The sequence below is a fragment of the Homarus americanus genome, unplaced genomic scaffold (genome assembly GCF_018991925.1).
Source record: "Homarus americanus isolate GMGI-L3 unplaced genomic scaffold, GMGI_Hamer_2.0 scaffold25013, whole genome shotgun sequence".
NCBI lineage: Eukaryota > Metazoa > Arthropoda > Malacostraca > Decapoda > Nephropidae > Homarus > Homarus americanus.
In genome coordinates, this window is record NW_024722158.1 from 8,152,556 (window position 1) to 8,165,999 (window position 13,444).

General features: G+C 43.8%; 1 protein-coding gene across 7 annotated transcripts in view; it reads left to right on the plus strand.

Annotated features, from left to right (window-relative positions):
* The window catches only part of LOC121862192 (rap1 GTPase-activating protein 1-like), a 193,118-nt gene that overhangs the window by 105,106 nt on the left and 74,568 nt on the right, over window positions 1–13,444 (plus strand). Inside the window, exon 1 of one of the 7 annotated variants that reach the window (XM_042360283.1) lies at window positions 5,368–5,646. The exons of 5 other annotated variants lie outside the window; for them this stretch is intronic. In XM_042360283.1, coding sequence (XP_042216217.1) covers window positions 5,575–5,646 — 72 coding nt within the window. In that variant the 5' untranslated portion in view covers window positions 5,368–5,574. Of the gene's footprint in view, window positions 1–5,367; window positions 5,647–10,577; window positions 10,618–13,444 lie in introns of those variants that run through there. One more of the 7 variants, XM_042360285.1, reaches the window with a different exon arrangement.

Consider the following 13,444-nt stretch of genomic DNA (forward strand, 5'->3'; position numbering starts at 1 on the left):
TCCCTTTCAACATTTCAACCCCTCCCCTTACCCCTCTCCCCTCCTCACCCTCCCCTCTCCTTACCTCCCCCCTCCTCACCCTCCTCTCCAACACCCCCTCCCCCTCCTCTCAACATACCCCTCCCCCTCCTCTCCAACACACCCCTCCCCTTCCCCTCTCCAACGCACCCCCTCCCCCTCCTCCCCTCCCTCTCCAACACCCCCTCTCTCCCTCCTCACCTCCCTCTCAACACCCCCTCCCCCCTCCTCACCTCCCTCTCACTTACACCCCCTCCCCCTCCTCACCCTCCCTCCTACACAGTAAGGACAGGACCGCGGAGAACATCCTTTACAACGGCTCCATCTCCTACAGGCGTCCTAAAGTCTTTCACACGTTTTTTTCCCAGTACCGATAAAACGAGTTCCTTGTTTGATTCCCAGGACATACTAGGGAGGTCCTGTGTTAAGTCAGAATATATTTGGGTGCGTCAGCGAAGTCAGTGTTCACTTTTCCTTACTGAACTCACTGATAGTGTTGTTGTTTTTTTGTGTTGGAGTTTTTTTTTTCATATTTTTTCTTCTTTAAAATAGTTACATTATTTACTGAGGTGAAGTCTCCTGTGTATCTTTATTTTTTATTTTTCTTCTTCTTCTTCTACGATCAGCCTCACACTCATCCCGCAGTGGCTAATCTAAGTGCATTTTTTAGCTAAATTTTATGTAAACTTAGAAAAAAATTTATAGACAGGTTTATGTTACGTGCTTATGGCGAGAAGGATCATGATTGGTTAGTAGTCTAGTGAGTGTGGCGTATTGATGACGAGAAGGATCATGATTGGTTAGTAGTCTAGTGAGTGTGGCGTATTGATGACGAGAAGGATCATGATTGGTTAGTAATCTAGTGAGTGTTGTGGCGTATTGATGACGAGAAGGATCATGATTGGTTAGTACTCTAGTGAGTGTGGCGTATTGATGACGAGAAGGATCATGATTGGTTAGTAGTCTAGTGAGTGTGGCGTATTGATGACGAGAAGGATCATGATTGGTTAGTAATCTAGTGAGTGTGGCGTATTGATGACGAGAAGGATCATGATTGGTAGTAGTTATATGAGCGACTTACTAATGTCGTATAATGTTGTGATTAGATAATAACCCCGATAAATATGTCGTATTTATGACGAATAAGCGAATGGTTGGTTATTAGGTTCATCAGTGACCTAATACTGACGAAACAATTTGCAATTGTTATTTGGGTCAGTAGTAATGACGAAAAATACTGTGATTGGCTAAAAAAACCTCATAAATGTGACGTATTGATGACGAAACACCCTATGATTGGCCTACAGGCAATCTGGTGTACTTGTGTCTACTGGGATAAAAAGTGAAAGGTTCCCAGGACAATTACCTCGACCATTTACCTGTAGCTGCTGGGCTTTCCGGTGTTACTCCTGTGTGAGAGTCAGGCGCAGGTGAGATGTGTGAGAGGGGGACAGTGAGAGGGGGAGGGCGTGAGAAAATAATGGGGAGAGAGAATAGGAGGGAAGGAAGAGGAGGGACAGCTGAGAGAGAGTGGGACAGGTGAGAAGGAAGGGGGTGAGGAAAGGATGGAGGAGAGAGTGAAAAAAATAAGGAGAGAAAGAGAGGGAGAAGTGAATGGGGGAGTAAAGGGGAAGGAAATTGTGAGAGTGAGAGAAAAATGAGAATAGAGGGAGAGAAAAGGGGGGAGGAGAACAGGTGAGAAATTAGTACACCCAACGTAACTATTTTTGAGAACAACTAATTTATTTCTATGTCAGAATTACCGCGGCAGAACCCACTACTGATGCGGGAAACAGCTCCCGGATCTAGATTGCTATCACTGTGTGGTTGTCTACTGTCCTTGTTTCCCGGATGACGTAAAGGGGGAGAGGGAGGAAGGGGTTAAAGGGGGAGTGAGTGAATAGGAAATAGGAGGAGGTTTTAAAATTGTCATGTATTGTAATTGGTGCATTGTAATTGAGTTGTGGAAATTGGATGTATTGAAATTGTAATGATAACGCTCGTACGCTTTTCCGTCTCATTTCCACGCCCTCCTATACACGCCAGAGGTCTTAAATTCACGCCCTCACACGCCGTTCCACACACACGCCTAGACCCTCCCATGCCCAGCCAACCACGCGTCAGTTTGGAGATCGACCTTGCCTTTGTATTCCCTGCCACGTGGGGTTTTATCAGTGACGCGCGCCCACCTTGTCCTGCCCCACGCCCACACACTCCTAGACACACGCCCTCATTGGTAGTGATTGTGGTTTTTAGCGATGGTGATTGAAGAACTGTTGACTCTCTCTCTCTCTCTCTCAAATTTGACGAATGAATCCTTAAGAGAGACAGAGAGACCACACGAATGAATCATTAAGAGATAGAGACCACACGAATGAATCATTAAGAGATAGAGACCACACGAATGAATCCTTAAGAGACAGAGACCACACGAATGAATCCTTAAGCGAGACAGAGACCACACCTCTTCACATCTATCTCTCGAGACAATAAAATTATAACCTTTTAAACCCCTTCAGTAAAAGAAACCAACCACAAACGAGGCACCTGGGGGTCGTGGGCTAATCAGGGAGCTTCTCGCCGCCGTTGTGATATAAAAATTGTCCAATCTGCTGGCTGTCGATGGTTAGAGAAAATAGCAGAGCCATCTAGCGGTTTGCATTTGCTTCACGCTCATCACACCTCGAGTTGCCGACGATGGTGTTATTGGTGATGTGACGGGATTTACGCCTCTCATTCTCTATTTACCTTTTGTAATATTTAATATTTTGTCTATATTTAAAAAGAGATGCTATATATACTCTGAAAAGGTTATATTGTATAGATATTACTTCAACAGTTTTATTTTTGTCAATAATTAAGGGGGATAATATAATGAATAACAGAGTATTATTATTATTATTATCATTATTATTATTATTATTATTGTTGTTGTTGTTGTTGTTGTTTTTATTATTATTATTTTTTAACAAGAGTGAATTGGGTATTAAGTTAGTCAGTTTATGATAGAGATGGTCTGTTGCAGTTGTGTTTTAACCATTGAAATAAAAAGAAATTTCCGCGAGACGGCTCCTTCCCCCAGACGCTAGCTTCCGCCAGGCGTTAGTTACTGAACCAAGCTATTGTCGACCCTTCATATCCTGTCCTCTCTCTCTCTCTCTCTCTCCTACGCATCTATACCCTTCCGTCTCCTGCGTACTCCCTCCTTCCACCCCCCTTCCCTCCCTCCCTCCCTCTCACCCCCTCACCCCCTCACCCCCTCACCCTCCCTCAGGTCACACAGGGAAGTGGTCAAGACTTGATAAAGAAGATAAGAGACAAAAGAGAGGTTGGTTGAGGACAGAGATAAACTGATAAAGAAGGAATTACAGGATTGTGAAGGATTGACACGATGGATGGGAAAGAATGTAGAGGAGAGAGAAGGAATAGGAGAAGAGGAAGAAAGGGGCGAGGAAGAGATTGATGAGGAAGATAATTAGGAAGGAGGAAGAAAAGGAATGTAAGAGACGAGTAAAAAGAGAAAGTTAGATAATAAGAGAATGCTAAATAGATAGAATAAAGAGACGGAGAGAAAAACTGGAGAAACAGACAAAGAGAGAGAGAGAGTTGGGGAGAAAGTTATAGAAACAGAGAGAGAAAGCTAGAGAGAGAGAGAGAGAGAGAGGGGGGGGGTAAGACGGTTGTTATGGTGTTTGTGTGGTCAGTCATGTTGGTGCTGCCCATTGTATAGGGAGGTCCTGACCCTCCCTCCCTCTCTCCCTTCCTCCCTCACCTCTCACCCTTTCCTCCCTGCCTCACCCTTTCTTCCCTCTCTTTTATTTTTTTATAATTTTTTTTGTTTTCTTCTTCTCCCTTCCTTCCTATCTCCTCCTCCTTCTTGGTTTTTCCTCCTTTCTTTCTCTCTCTCTCTCTTCTCTCTCCTCTCTCTCTCTCTCTCTCTCTCTCTCTCTCCTCTCTCTCTCTCTCTCTCTCTCTCTCTCTCTCTAGTGTCTTGTTTATGCTGCACCTTCCCATTTATTCACGTCCGCCTATTTTTCTCCCTTCTCCCTATCCTCCCTTTTCTCCCTTCCAATGTTTATCCCTATTTCACTTCCCTTTCGTCCACTGGTTTATATTTCTACCCCCTTTTGTCCCTCAACAAAAGGAATAATTAAGAAGGAAGGAAGGAGGGGAGGTGAAGGGGGGAGAGAAGGGAGGTTGAGGAGGGGGCGAAGGCGGGAGGTGAAGGTGGAGGGAAGGAAGGAGGGGTGAAGGGAGGTTGGGAAGGGAGGGGAGGGAAGGAAAGGAGGGAGAGGGAGGTTGGGGAGGGGGAAGGTGAGAGGTGGAGGGAGGAGGGAAGGAAAGGAGGGAGGGGAGGGGGGAGGGGGAAGGTGAGAGTGGAGGAAGGGAAGGAGGGAGGGAGGGGAGCCGGCGCATACTACAGTCAAGGATTCGGTAAGTGTAACGGCCCCAGCGGCTAGCACAAGGCAATATATTTCTCCCCAGGATGATCGCCGACAACTTCTCATCATAACCTTCCAACTCACTGTGTAATTAACAAATTAAACCAATCATTCCATCGTCTTATCTATCGTAATATTTGTTAATTTAACCATTTGAAACTTAAGTTGAAAAAATAGTTTGAGGAGATGTAGGAATTCAAAGCGTCATTCATCCTGGAGTAAAATGGCCCGCCACCGGACACACTTCCCGCGGAACACTATGGATCACTTCCCTCAAGTTCAGTTTACCGTTTGTTTCGTTATAAATATTTCCTAAAGTCTCTTCGTTGTATATATAATGTAAGATTATCATAACAGGTTGTTGTAGGTAGTCATAGTTGGCTGGCTGGAGCGGATATCGGTTCTGTGTTTACAAAATCGGGGTCGGTTGACGATTTCCAAATGTCGGCGATACCGTGAGATGAATTTTGTTGTTAATTGCTTTCTTCTCTTCGTTATGGATTTGTTATAGTCACGCGTCTGGGATATTGTATCAAGAGTCAGATATGAAAATACTATTCATTTTTAGAGTATTAGAAAGAAAGGGAAGGTAATTATTGCTAATGAACTTGTGTTTTCAGAAATCGGACATCGGGGAGTCACGGTTGGCTTGCCGCCCTCTCCCACGGCTCAATGGTCGGCGTATATTGTTATGTCATAAAGCACAATAAGGATTCTTACAACGTGTTGATATAAGGCCTAATATTTCGTACGGGGTTGTTGTGGTATCAGACATGCTGGCGGGTGCGGGTAATTTCCTACCTGGATTAAATTTCCAGATAGCTTTTGTTTAAGTATATTTCAATCGTTTCTTGGACATTTACCCAAAATATATATATTCCCTACAACGATTTTATCCCATATACAGATAAATGACTCAATAGTGAAGTGTTTAGTGGACTCTTAGTGACTGTATATAAAGTAGAAAATTAATACCAACATCAGCAACCCCTCCACTTACCTGTGAAGCAACCCACCGCGCTGGAAATCCGAGACGCCTCACCTGAGGATCGTCTCGCTCCCGTGCTAAGTGAACCTGATATTCATCGCCAGAGTTTCGGATGGTCGTCGGACCATGATTTTCTGTTGTGTCAAGAGCTGGAAGGTTTCAGATATGGGAGTGATGCGAGTGAGGATAGAAGCATTGGTGGGTCTCTCACGCATGTCTCTTTTTATGGTGTTTTATCTTAAATTCGTGTTTTTTTTACTAAGATATTTTTTTCGTTCAGTGTTTTTTGTGATCGAATGTGTGTTTATTGGTGTTTGAGCACGTGATGTTTCGGTGTTTTTATTGCTTTATTCGTGTTTTTCTTCATATTCGTTAATATTTGGTGTTCTGCCATTATTGTGAATGTTATATTGTTTGTGTTGAACAATGTTTATACAAAAGATATTTTAACTGAAGTGATGAATGCACTGAAAAGAAAAAAAATAAACATCTAATGAAAAACTCAAAGTAATGGAAAAATATTATTTCTTCATTACATTATACACAAACTTCAAGTGAAAAAAGCACCAACTTCAGTGAACTGTTAAGAAAATTATAGAAATTCTGTGAAATGTTCTGACGAGTTTAAAAGCACTTGGTGATGCGTCTTGGAGTTAAAGTTTTGTTTACTTTTTTACAAAATCGTTCCAATATTATTTTTACTTTTAAATTGAGTAGCTAAAGTAAAGAATGGCTTTTGGTGACTTAATTTGCCTTTTTGAATGCATGGTATTTCTTAAAGTAGTATTTAATATATTTCTTAAAGTAGTATTTAATGTATTTCTTAAAGTAGTATTTAATATATTTCTTAAAGTAGTATTTAATGTATTTCTTAAAGTAGTATTTAATATATTTCTTAAAGTAGTATTTAATGTATTTCTTAAAGTAGTATTTAATATATTTCTTAAAGTAGTATTTAATGTATTTCTTAAAGTAGTATTTAATATATTTCTTAGTGTATTATTTAATTAAAGATGTTTAATGTAATAATTTGAAATATTATTAATGGTATAAATATATATATTGAAATTGATTGAGATTAATATATTATATGTTACTGTAAAATTGATGTTACCTGCACCTGACCAACACCAGGTAAGTGAAGTTATTATATAAACAATTGTGTATTTATGAATATGTACCTCTTACACTCTTAAACAAGTGACTCATTAATCCTCCTCCTGATATTTTTACAAGATTATTTATTTCACGTTTTCATTTAAGTACTTCTTTCTCTCTCTCTTTCTGTTTCTCGTGTCTTCCTTCCCATCTCCACTTCCAGCTGACAGACGGTGTTGCCAGAGAAGGGGTTTTCCCTTTTCCACACCCCATTCATAAGTACTGTTGCCATACTGTATGATCTAACTCTTTTAGCTGTCCTTCCCTTTCCCTCTCCCCTCCCGCCCCTTTAATAGTTCTGTTAGAAATGGTTCACTTTTCATTTGTCTTTTGTCCTTTCATTTCTTTGTATTGTTGCCAGATGAGGGGCACATTTTTTTTTCTATTTTGTAACACTTGTCCTTTTATTATTGTCATATAATGTTCACCCCTTTCTGTTGCTACTCCTATTTCAGTAATGTTACCGGAAGGTGGGTTACCCTTTTCCTTTTCCCATCTCTGAGTGTTGTCAAAGGGGATATTTTGCCTTGTCACAGCCACCATTAATAGTATTACCATATGAAGGTCACCCATTTCCACCTGCCCTTTGTCTTGATGTTTTCCTACTAAGTACTAATCCTTAATTTTGTCTATTTCTTGGGTAGATCCCCCCCTATCACTCCCTATTTCTTACAAGTTTTGCCATCTGATCTTCCTTATTTTCATATCCTATTTCTTATAAGTATTGCCAGATAGAGGGTCACAATTTTCTAACTCTTTTCTTAGCAAGGTTGCTATGTGTTGCCACCGTTTCTACCCATTTTTAAGTATTCCCCCCCCCCCTTTTCACCCGCACTTCTTAACAGTATTACCATAACAGGGTTACCGTTCGCCCGCCCTTTGCAATTACAGTATTACCATATAGGGGTCACTCTTTGCATGTAACGCCCATTTCTCTCCAATGTTGCCTGCTAAGGGGTAACGATATTTCTACACTATTTGTCAGTAGTGTTGCTATATGGGGCGTTACTCTTTTCTGCCCATTTTACAATAGTATTTTATGAACTTTTTCCACTTTTTTTTCACTCCCGAACCTTGACAGTGTTGCCATTTAGCACCCTATTCCATCCCTTTCCTGTCCATGTTATCACCCATTTTCACTTCTTTGTTAGTGGTATTTAATGAAGTTCACCCCCTTTTCTCACCCTTTTCTGCCCAACTCCCTACATTATTACCATTTTCTGCCTCCTCCCACTGTATTATCACCATTTTCTGTCCCTCTCTACATTATCACCCTTTTTGCCCCTTCCCCTACATTGTCTCCCTTTTCTGTCCACCTCCCCTACATTATTACCCTTTTCTGCCCACCTCCCCTACATTATTACCCTTTTTTGCCCACATCCCCTACATTATTACCCTTTTCTGCCCCTCCCCCTATATTATCACCCTTTTCTGCCTACCCAGTCCATTAGTAGTGGTGTCGGATGTTCTTCATCTGCCCCCCCCTCTACCTGCTGTAGGCGGGCGAAAATATATAGTACAAGGTGGTCCACTACCTCCCGTGCTGCTGATGGGGACCTCTCTCTCTCTCTCTCTCTCTCTCTCTCTCTCTCTCTCTCTCTCTCTCTCTCTCTCTGTTTTTCTCTCCGTAGCTCTTTGTTTCGTCTTCATCTCTCTTTCTTTTCTCTCACTTTTTCTTTCTTTTGTTTTTATCTTTGTCTGGCTCTTTGTTTCTTCTTTGTCTCTCTGTCTTTCTCTTTTCTTTCTCTCAGTTTCTTTTGTTTTTATCTCCGAAGCTCCTTGTTTCTTCTCTCTCGTTCACCCAGTTTCTCTTTTTTTATCTCTCTGTGGCCCCTTGTTTCCTCTCTCTCTCTCTCTCTCTCTCTCTCTCTCTCTCTCTCTCTCACCTAGGCGGGAGAGTGTACAGGACGGAAGTATCAGTTTTCCAGTAATTAAGCTGTGGTGACCGTGGCGGGCATCAGGAAGCTCACAGGAGGTGTTGTTGTTGTGTCTTGACCTTACAACACACACGCGTATACTTGGTCATGTAGTGTATGTTGTTGTGTCTTGACCTTACAGCACACTCATGTATACTTGGTCATGTATGTTGTTGTGTCGTGACCTTTCAACACACACGCGTATACTTGGTCATGTAGTGTACGTTGTTGTGTCTTGACCTTACAGCACACTCATACACACACTTGGTCATGTATGTTGTTGTGTCGTGACCTTACAACATACACACGCACACTTCATGTTTATTAGTGTGTCGTGACCTTAAAACACACTCACACACACTTGTCCAGGTATGTTGCTGTGTCGTGACCTTAAAACACACACGCACACACTTGTCCAGGTATGTTGCTGTGTCGTGACCTTAAAACACACACGCACACACACTTGTCCAGGTATGTTGCTGTGTCGTGACCTTAAAACACACACGCACACACTTGTCCAGGTATGTTGCTGTGTCGTGACCTTAAAACACACACGCACACACTTGTCCAGGTATGTTGCTGTGTCGTGACCTTAAAACACACACGCACACACTTGTCCAGGTATATTGCTGTGTCGTGACCTTAAAACACACACACTTGGGCGATGCATCTAAAGTGACAATTTTCATATGATTAAGACTTTTTGAGGGTGTTCATAAGGGGGTGAGAGCAGGTCTGTCATTAATCTTAGTGTGTCGTGTCCTCACCCCACACACACACACACACATACATACATACATACATACATACATACATACATACATACATACATACATAATCACACACCGGCTGCAACTCTATTAATAAACCGTTTATTATTATTATTACATACATACATACATACATACAGAGGTTGGTTAACGCATCATAAGTGACATTGTAGAGTCTAGATTATTTTACCTTTGTTTAATGTTAATAAGTAAGAACACCTTGCTATGAGAGAATAAAATGATAATCTATGTTGTGTTCTCTCCTCACAACACACACTGAGGTTTATTTGATGTAATTAGATATAAGAGAGTTTGTCCTTGTCAGATGTGTAGATTATTTTCATTGTGTTGACAAGAAAGAACAACTTGATATTACTATTCTTACCGTGTCGTAACCTCACAACATAGGGAGTGTCGTAACCTCACAACATAGGGAGTGTCGTAACCTCACAACATAGGGAGTGCTGTAACCTCACAACATAGGGAGTGCTGTAACCTCACAACATAGGGAGTGTCGTAACCTCACAACACAAGGGGGGTAATTACTACTACTGCTACTGGTATTATTACTACTACCACTACTAATATTATTACTACTACTACTACTACTACTACTACTACTATTACTACTACTCCTACTACTGCTATTACTTTTTTTTAATGGCCTCCAGCCTCCCCCAATAGCCATACCTTCGCCACCATTTTATTACCTTAATATTAAATATCCTAATACATAAGTAGCTATCCTAGCTGTGTTGAGTTAGTTGAGCCACAGATCTATGAGGCATTCAGTGACTGTTGCCTCATAGTCAGTATCTGCAACTGTTGTCGGCTTTGGGGCCGATGCTCTCGTTCCCCTGAGGCAGAGCAAAGCCGACCGAAGGAGAGAGAAAGACAGTCGACATCTCATCCAGGCTGTAACATAACTTCTGGGCTGCTGCTTCTGTTCGGAGATCACCTCCGCAAGTCTGGCGTAGAAGCATCTTGCACTTGGTCCCATCCCACCAGAGGTTGTGAACACTAGAGGAGTGAAGCTGCCTTGATCAACGTTCTGAATTCTCTCCCCATATACCCTTATCTTGTCGTTCTCGTTCCTCCTGTGTGCAGCATCGAGAACTAAGTTACGGTGACATGCGGCCATGGGATCAAAAATCCTGATGTCGAAGAAAGCTCGCTGTCCCCGCGTCCAGAATCCTCGAGCACTGACGTCAACACGGGCTTCGTTGGATGTGTTTGAAGTCCTATGTTGGAAAATCTCACCATCCAATGGAAGGAGGGTCGGTTCTCCCCTGACATCACGGCAGATTTCCTTCAACATATTTGCTGTGAGATCCCTTACTTCGTCATGCTACTACTACTACTGCTATTCCTACTACTATTATAACTACTACTACTATTATATTTTTATACGTAGTCATGTATGTTGGTGTGTCGTGACCTTAAAACACACACACACACACACACACACACACACACACACACACACACACACACACTCACACACACTTGGTCATGTATGTTGGGTTTTTTTTGTGGTATAGACGGAAGTTGAGTCACACTAGGTATAAGAATGTTGTTGACTTTACAGGTAACAAAAAGTTTTATACGGGCGAATAAAAAGTAGTTTGCTCACCCTCTACTGTGTCCTATTACGCGGATAGTTGACCCGAAGATTAGGCACCCCAGTTTATTTCACCTGATGATATAGCAAGATTCTTTGTTTACAGTCATCCCGTTACGTATAGTTTGTTGTTATGACGGAAGTTGTACTGGTGGGGTGGGGTGGGCGTTGAGTGAGGGAGGAGGAGGGGGAAACAAGGAAGGTGTGGTGGGGAGGTGGAAGGGATGGATGGGGGTAGGTAGCAAGGAAAGAAGGTGGGGTATGGTGAGGGAGTGAGAGGGGGTAGGTAGCAAGGAAGGAAGGTGGGGTATGGTGAGGAGTGAGAGGGGGAGGTAGCAAGGTGAAGGGAGTGCAGGAGGAAGGTGGGGTATGGTGAAGGGGTAGAAGGAAGGTGGGGTATGCAAGGAAGGTGTGGTGTGGAGGGAGTGGTGGAGGGGTAACAGGAACTACTCAAGGACAGTCTGTCTGTATCTCACGCGCGAGGGAGAGAGGTGAGAAGAAGTATCTCACCTGAGTCTCATAGATCTCTTTAGTCTCTTACGATTGTCTCAAAGGATAGAGTCTCAGTGTAATTACGACGCCATATTTGACACCACCTACAGGGGATAGATTAAGTGTAACGTTGATTAAATTAAATGTGTGGAGGTACGTTTGTGTCTTGGGTCCATTACGTCACCGTACGTAAGGTCATCTTTCTGTCGTAACTTAAGTGGGGTATTAATTTTTTAGTGTTTTATTTAATATTTACAGCTAAGGGGAAATTTCATCGTGTGAACCTTTGATCGTTTAAGTTAAGGATAGGTCTCTCTTTTTGTTTTCTCTTTTATCACACATTCTTCTCCTTCTCCTCCTCCTCTCCACCTCTCCTCCATTCAACCAATTCACCTCTCCACCACCTTACCTCTCCACCACCTTACCTCCCCACCTCTCCACTACCTTATCCTCCCCACCCCTCCACCTCTCCACCACCTTACCTCCCCACCTCTCCACCACCTTACCTCCCCACCTCTCCACCACCTTACCTTCCCACCCACCCACCTTAATTTTTTTACCTCCCCCACCTCTCCACCACCTTACCTCCCCACCTCTCTCCCACCACCTTGCCCCACCTCTCACCACCTTACCTCCCCCCACCTCTCCACCACCCCACCTCCCCACCTCCTCCACCTTGCCTCCTCCACCACCTTACCTCCCCACCTCTCCACCACCTTACCTCACCTCTCCACCACCTTACCTCCCACCTCTCCCACCTTACCTCCCCACCTCTCCCACCACCTTACCTCCCACCTCTCCACCACCCACCTCCCCACCTCTCCACCACCTTGCCTCCCCACCTCTCCCACCACCTTACCTCCCCACCTCTCCACCACCCACCTCCCCCCTCTCTCCCACCACCTCCCTCCCCTCTCCACCACCACCTCCCCACCTCCTCACCACCTTACCTCTCCACCACCATACCTCCCACCTCCCTGCCACCTCCCCACCTCTCTACCATACCTCCCCACCTCTCCCATCACCTTACACTCCCCCACACCTCCCACCACCTTACCTCTCCCACCACCTTACCTCCCCACCTCCTCCACCACCTTACCTCCCCACCTCTCCACCTGCCCCACCTCCCCACCCCTCCCACCTCCCCACCCCTCCACCACCTTGCCTCCCCCACCCCTCACCACCCACCTCCCATCCCTCCACCACCTTACCTCCCACCCCTCCACCACCTTACCTCCCCACCCACCCACCCCCTCACCATCAGGTCGTGTAGGGTGAATATAGAATTCCATTGACCTTAAGGCTGAAGCTATGGTTCTATATATGGCTCTTGACCGTGGGCGTGGGCGTGGGCGTGGGCGTGGGCGTGTACATTATGCACTACGCCCAAACCACGCCCGTGTATGTCTTAATATATATATACCGTTAAGATCGTCGTTATGCTCTTAAGAATAAATCCAGATTTTTCTTAACAAAAATTGATGAAATGGCGGAGTTTATTTAGACTGAAGAACACAAATACGAAATAAACAATAGCAACAATATTGATATGACTGAGGTTATGTTGAGAGTCAGGCAGAGTGAAGTGGAGTGGGAGGCAGAGTGAAGTGGAGTGGGAGGCAGAGTGGAGTGGTGTGGGAGGGAGGAGCACTCGGTGGCTTCAGGTCAGTTTTTATCAGTCTAAAATAAGCTTCAACTGGGCTTTTTCAATCATTATAACAAACTTCAATTCACGGTGGGATTTTTAATATCGTATCATATACCGGGAAGAAAAGGGGTGAGGGGGGGGGGGGTGATGGGAGTATTTTTTTCCCGTGTATTTTTTTCCCCAGAGTGAACAGCGACACTTAATGCCGAGGAGAGATAGGTTCTTTGCCCTTTAGTTATGACGTAAGACCCATGCCCACGCCACTCCCACACGCCTCGACGCACGCCTACTTTCCACGCCCGCACACGTGGTAAATATGACCAAATAATACCTCATCGACGCCCATTAAGTCCCTCGAGTCAACACACACCTAAACACACTTGCAAACACA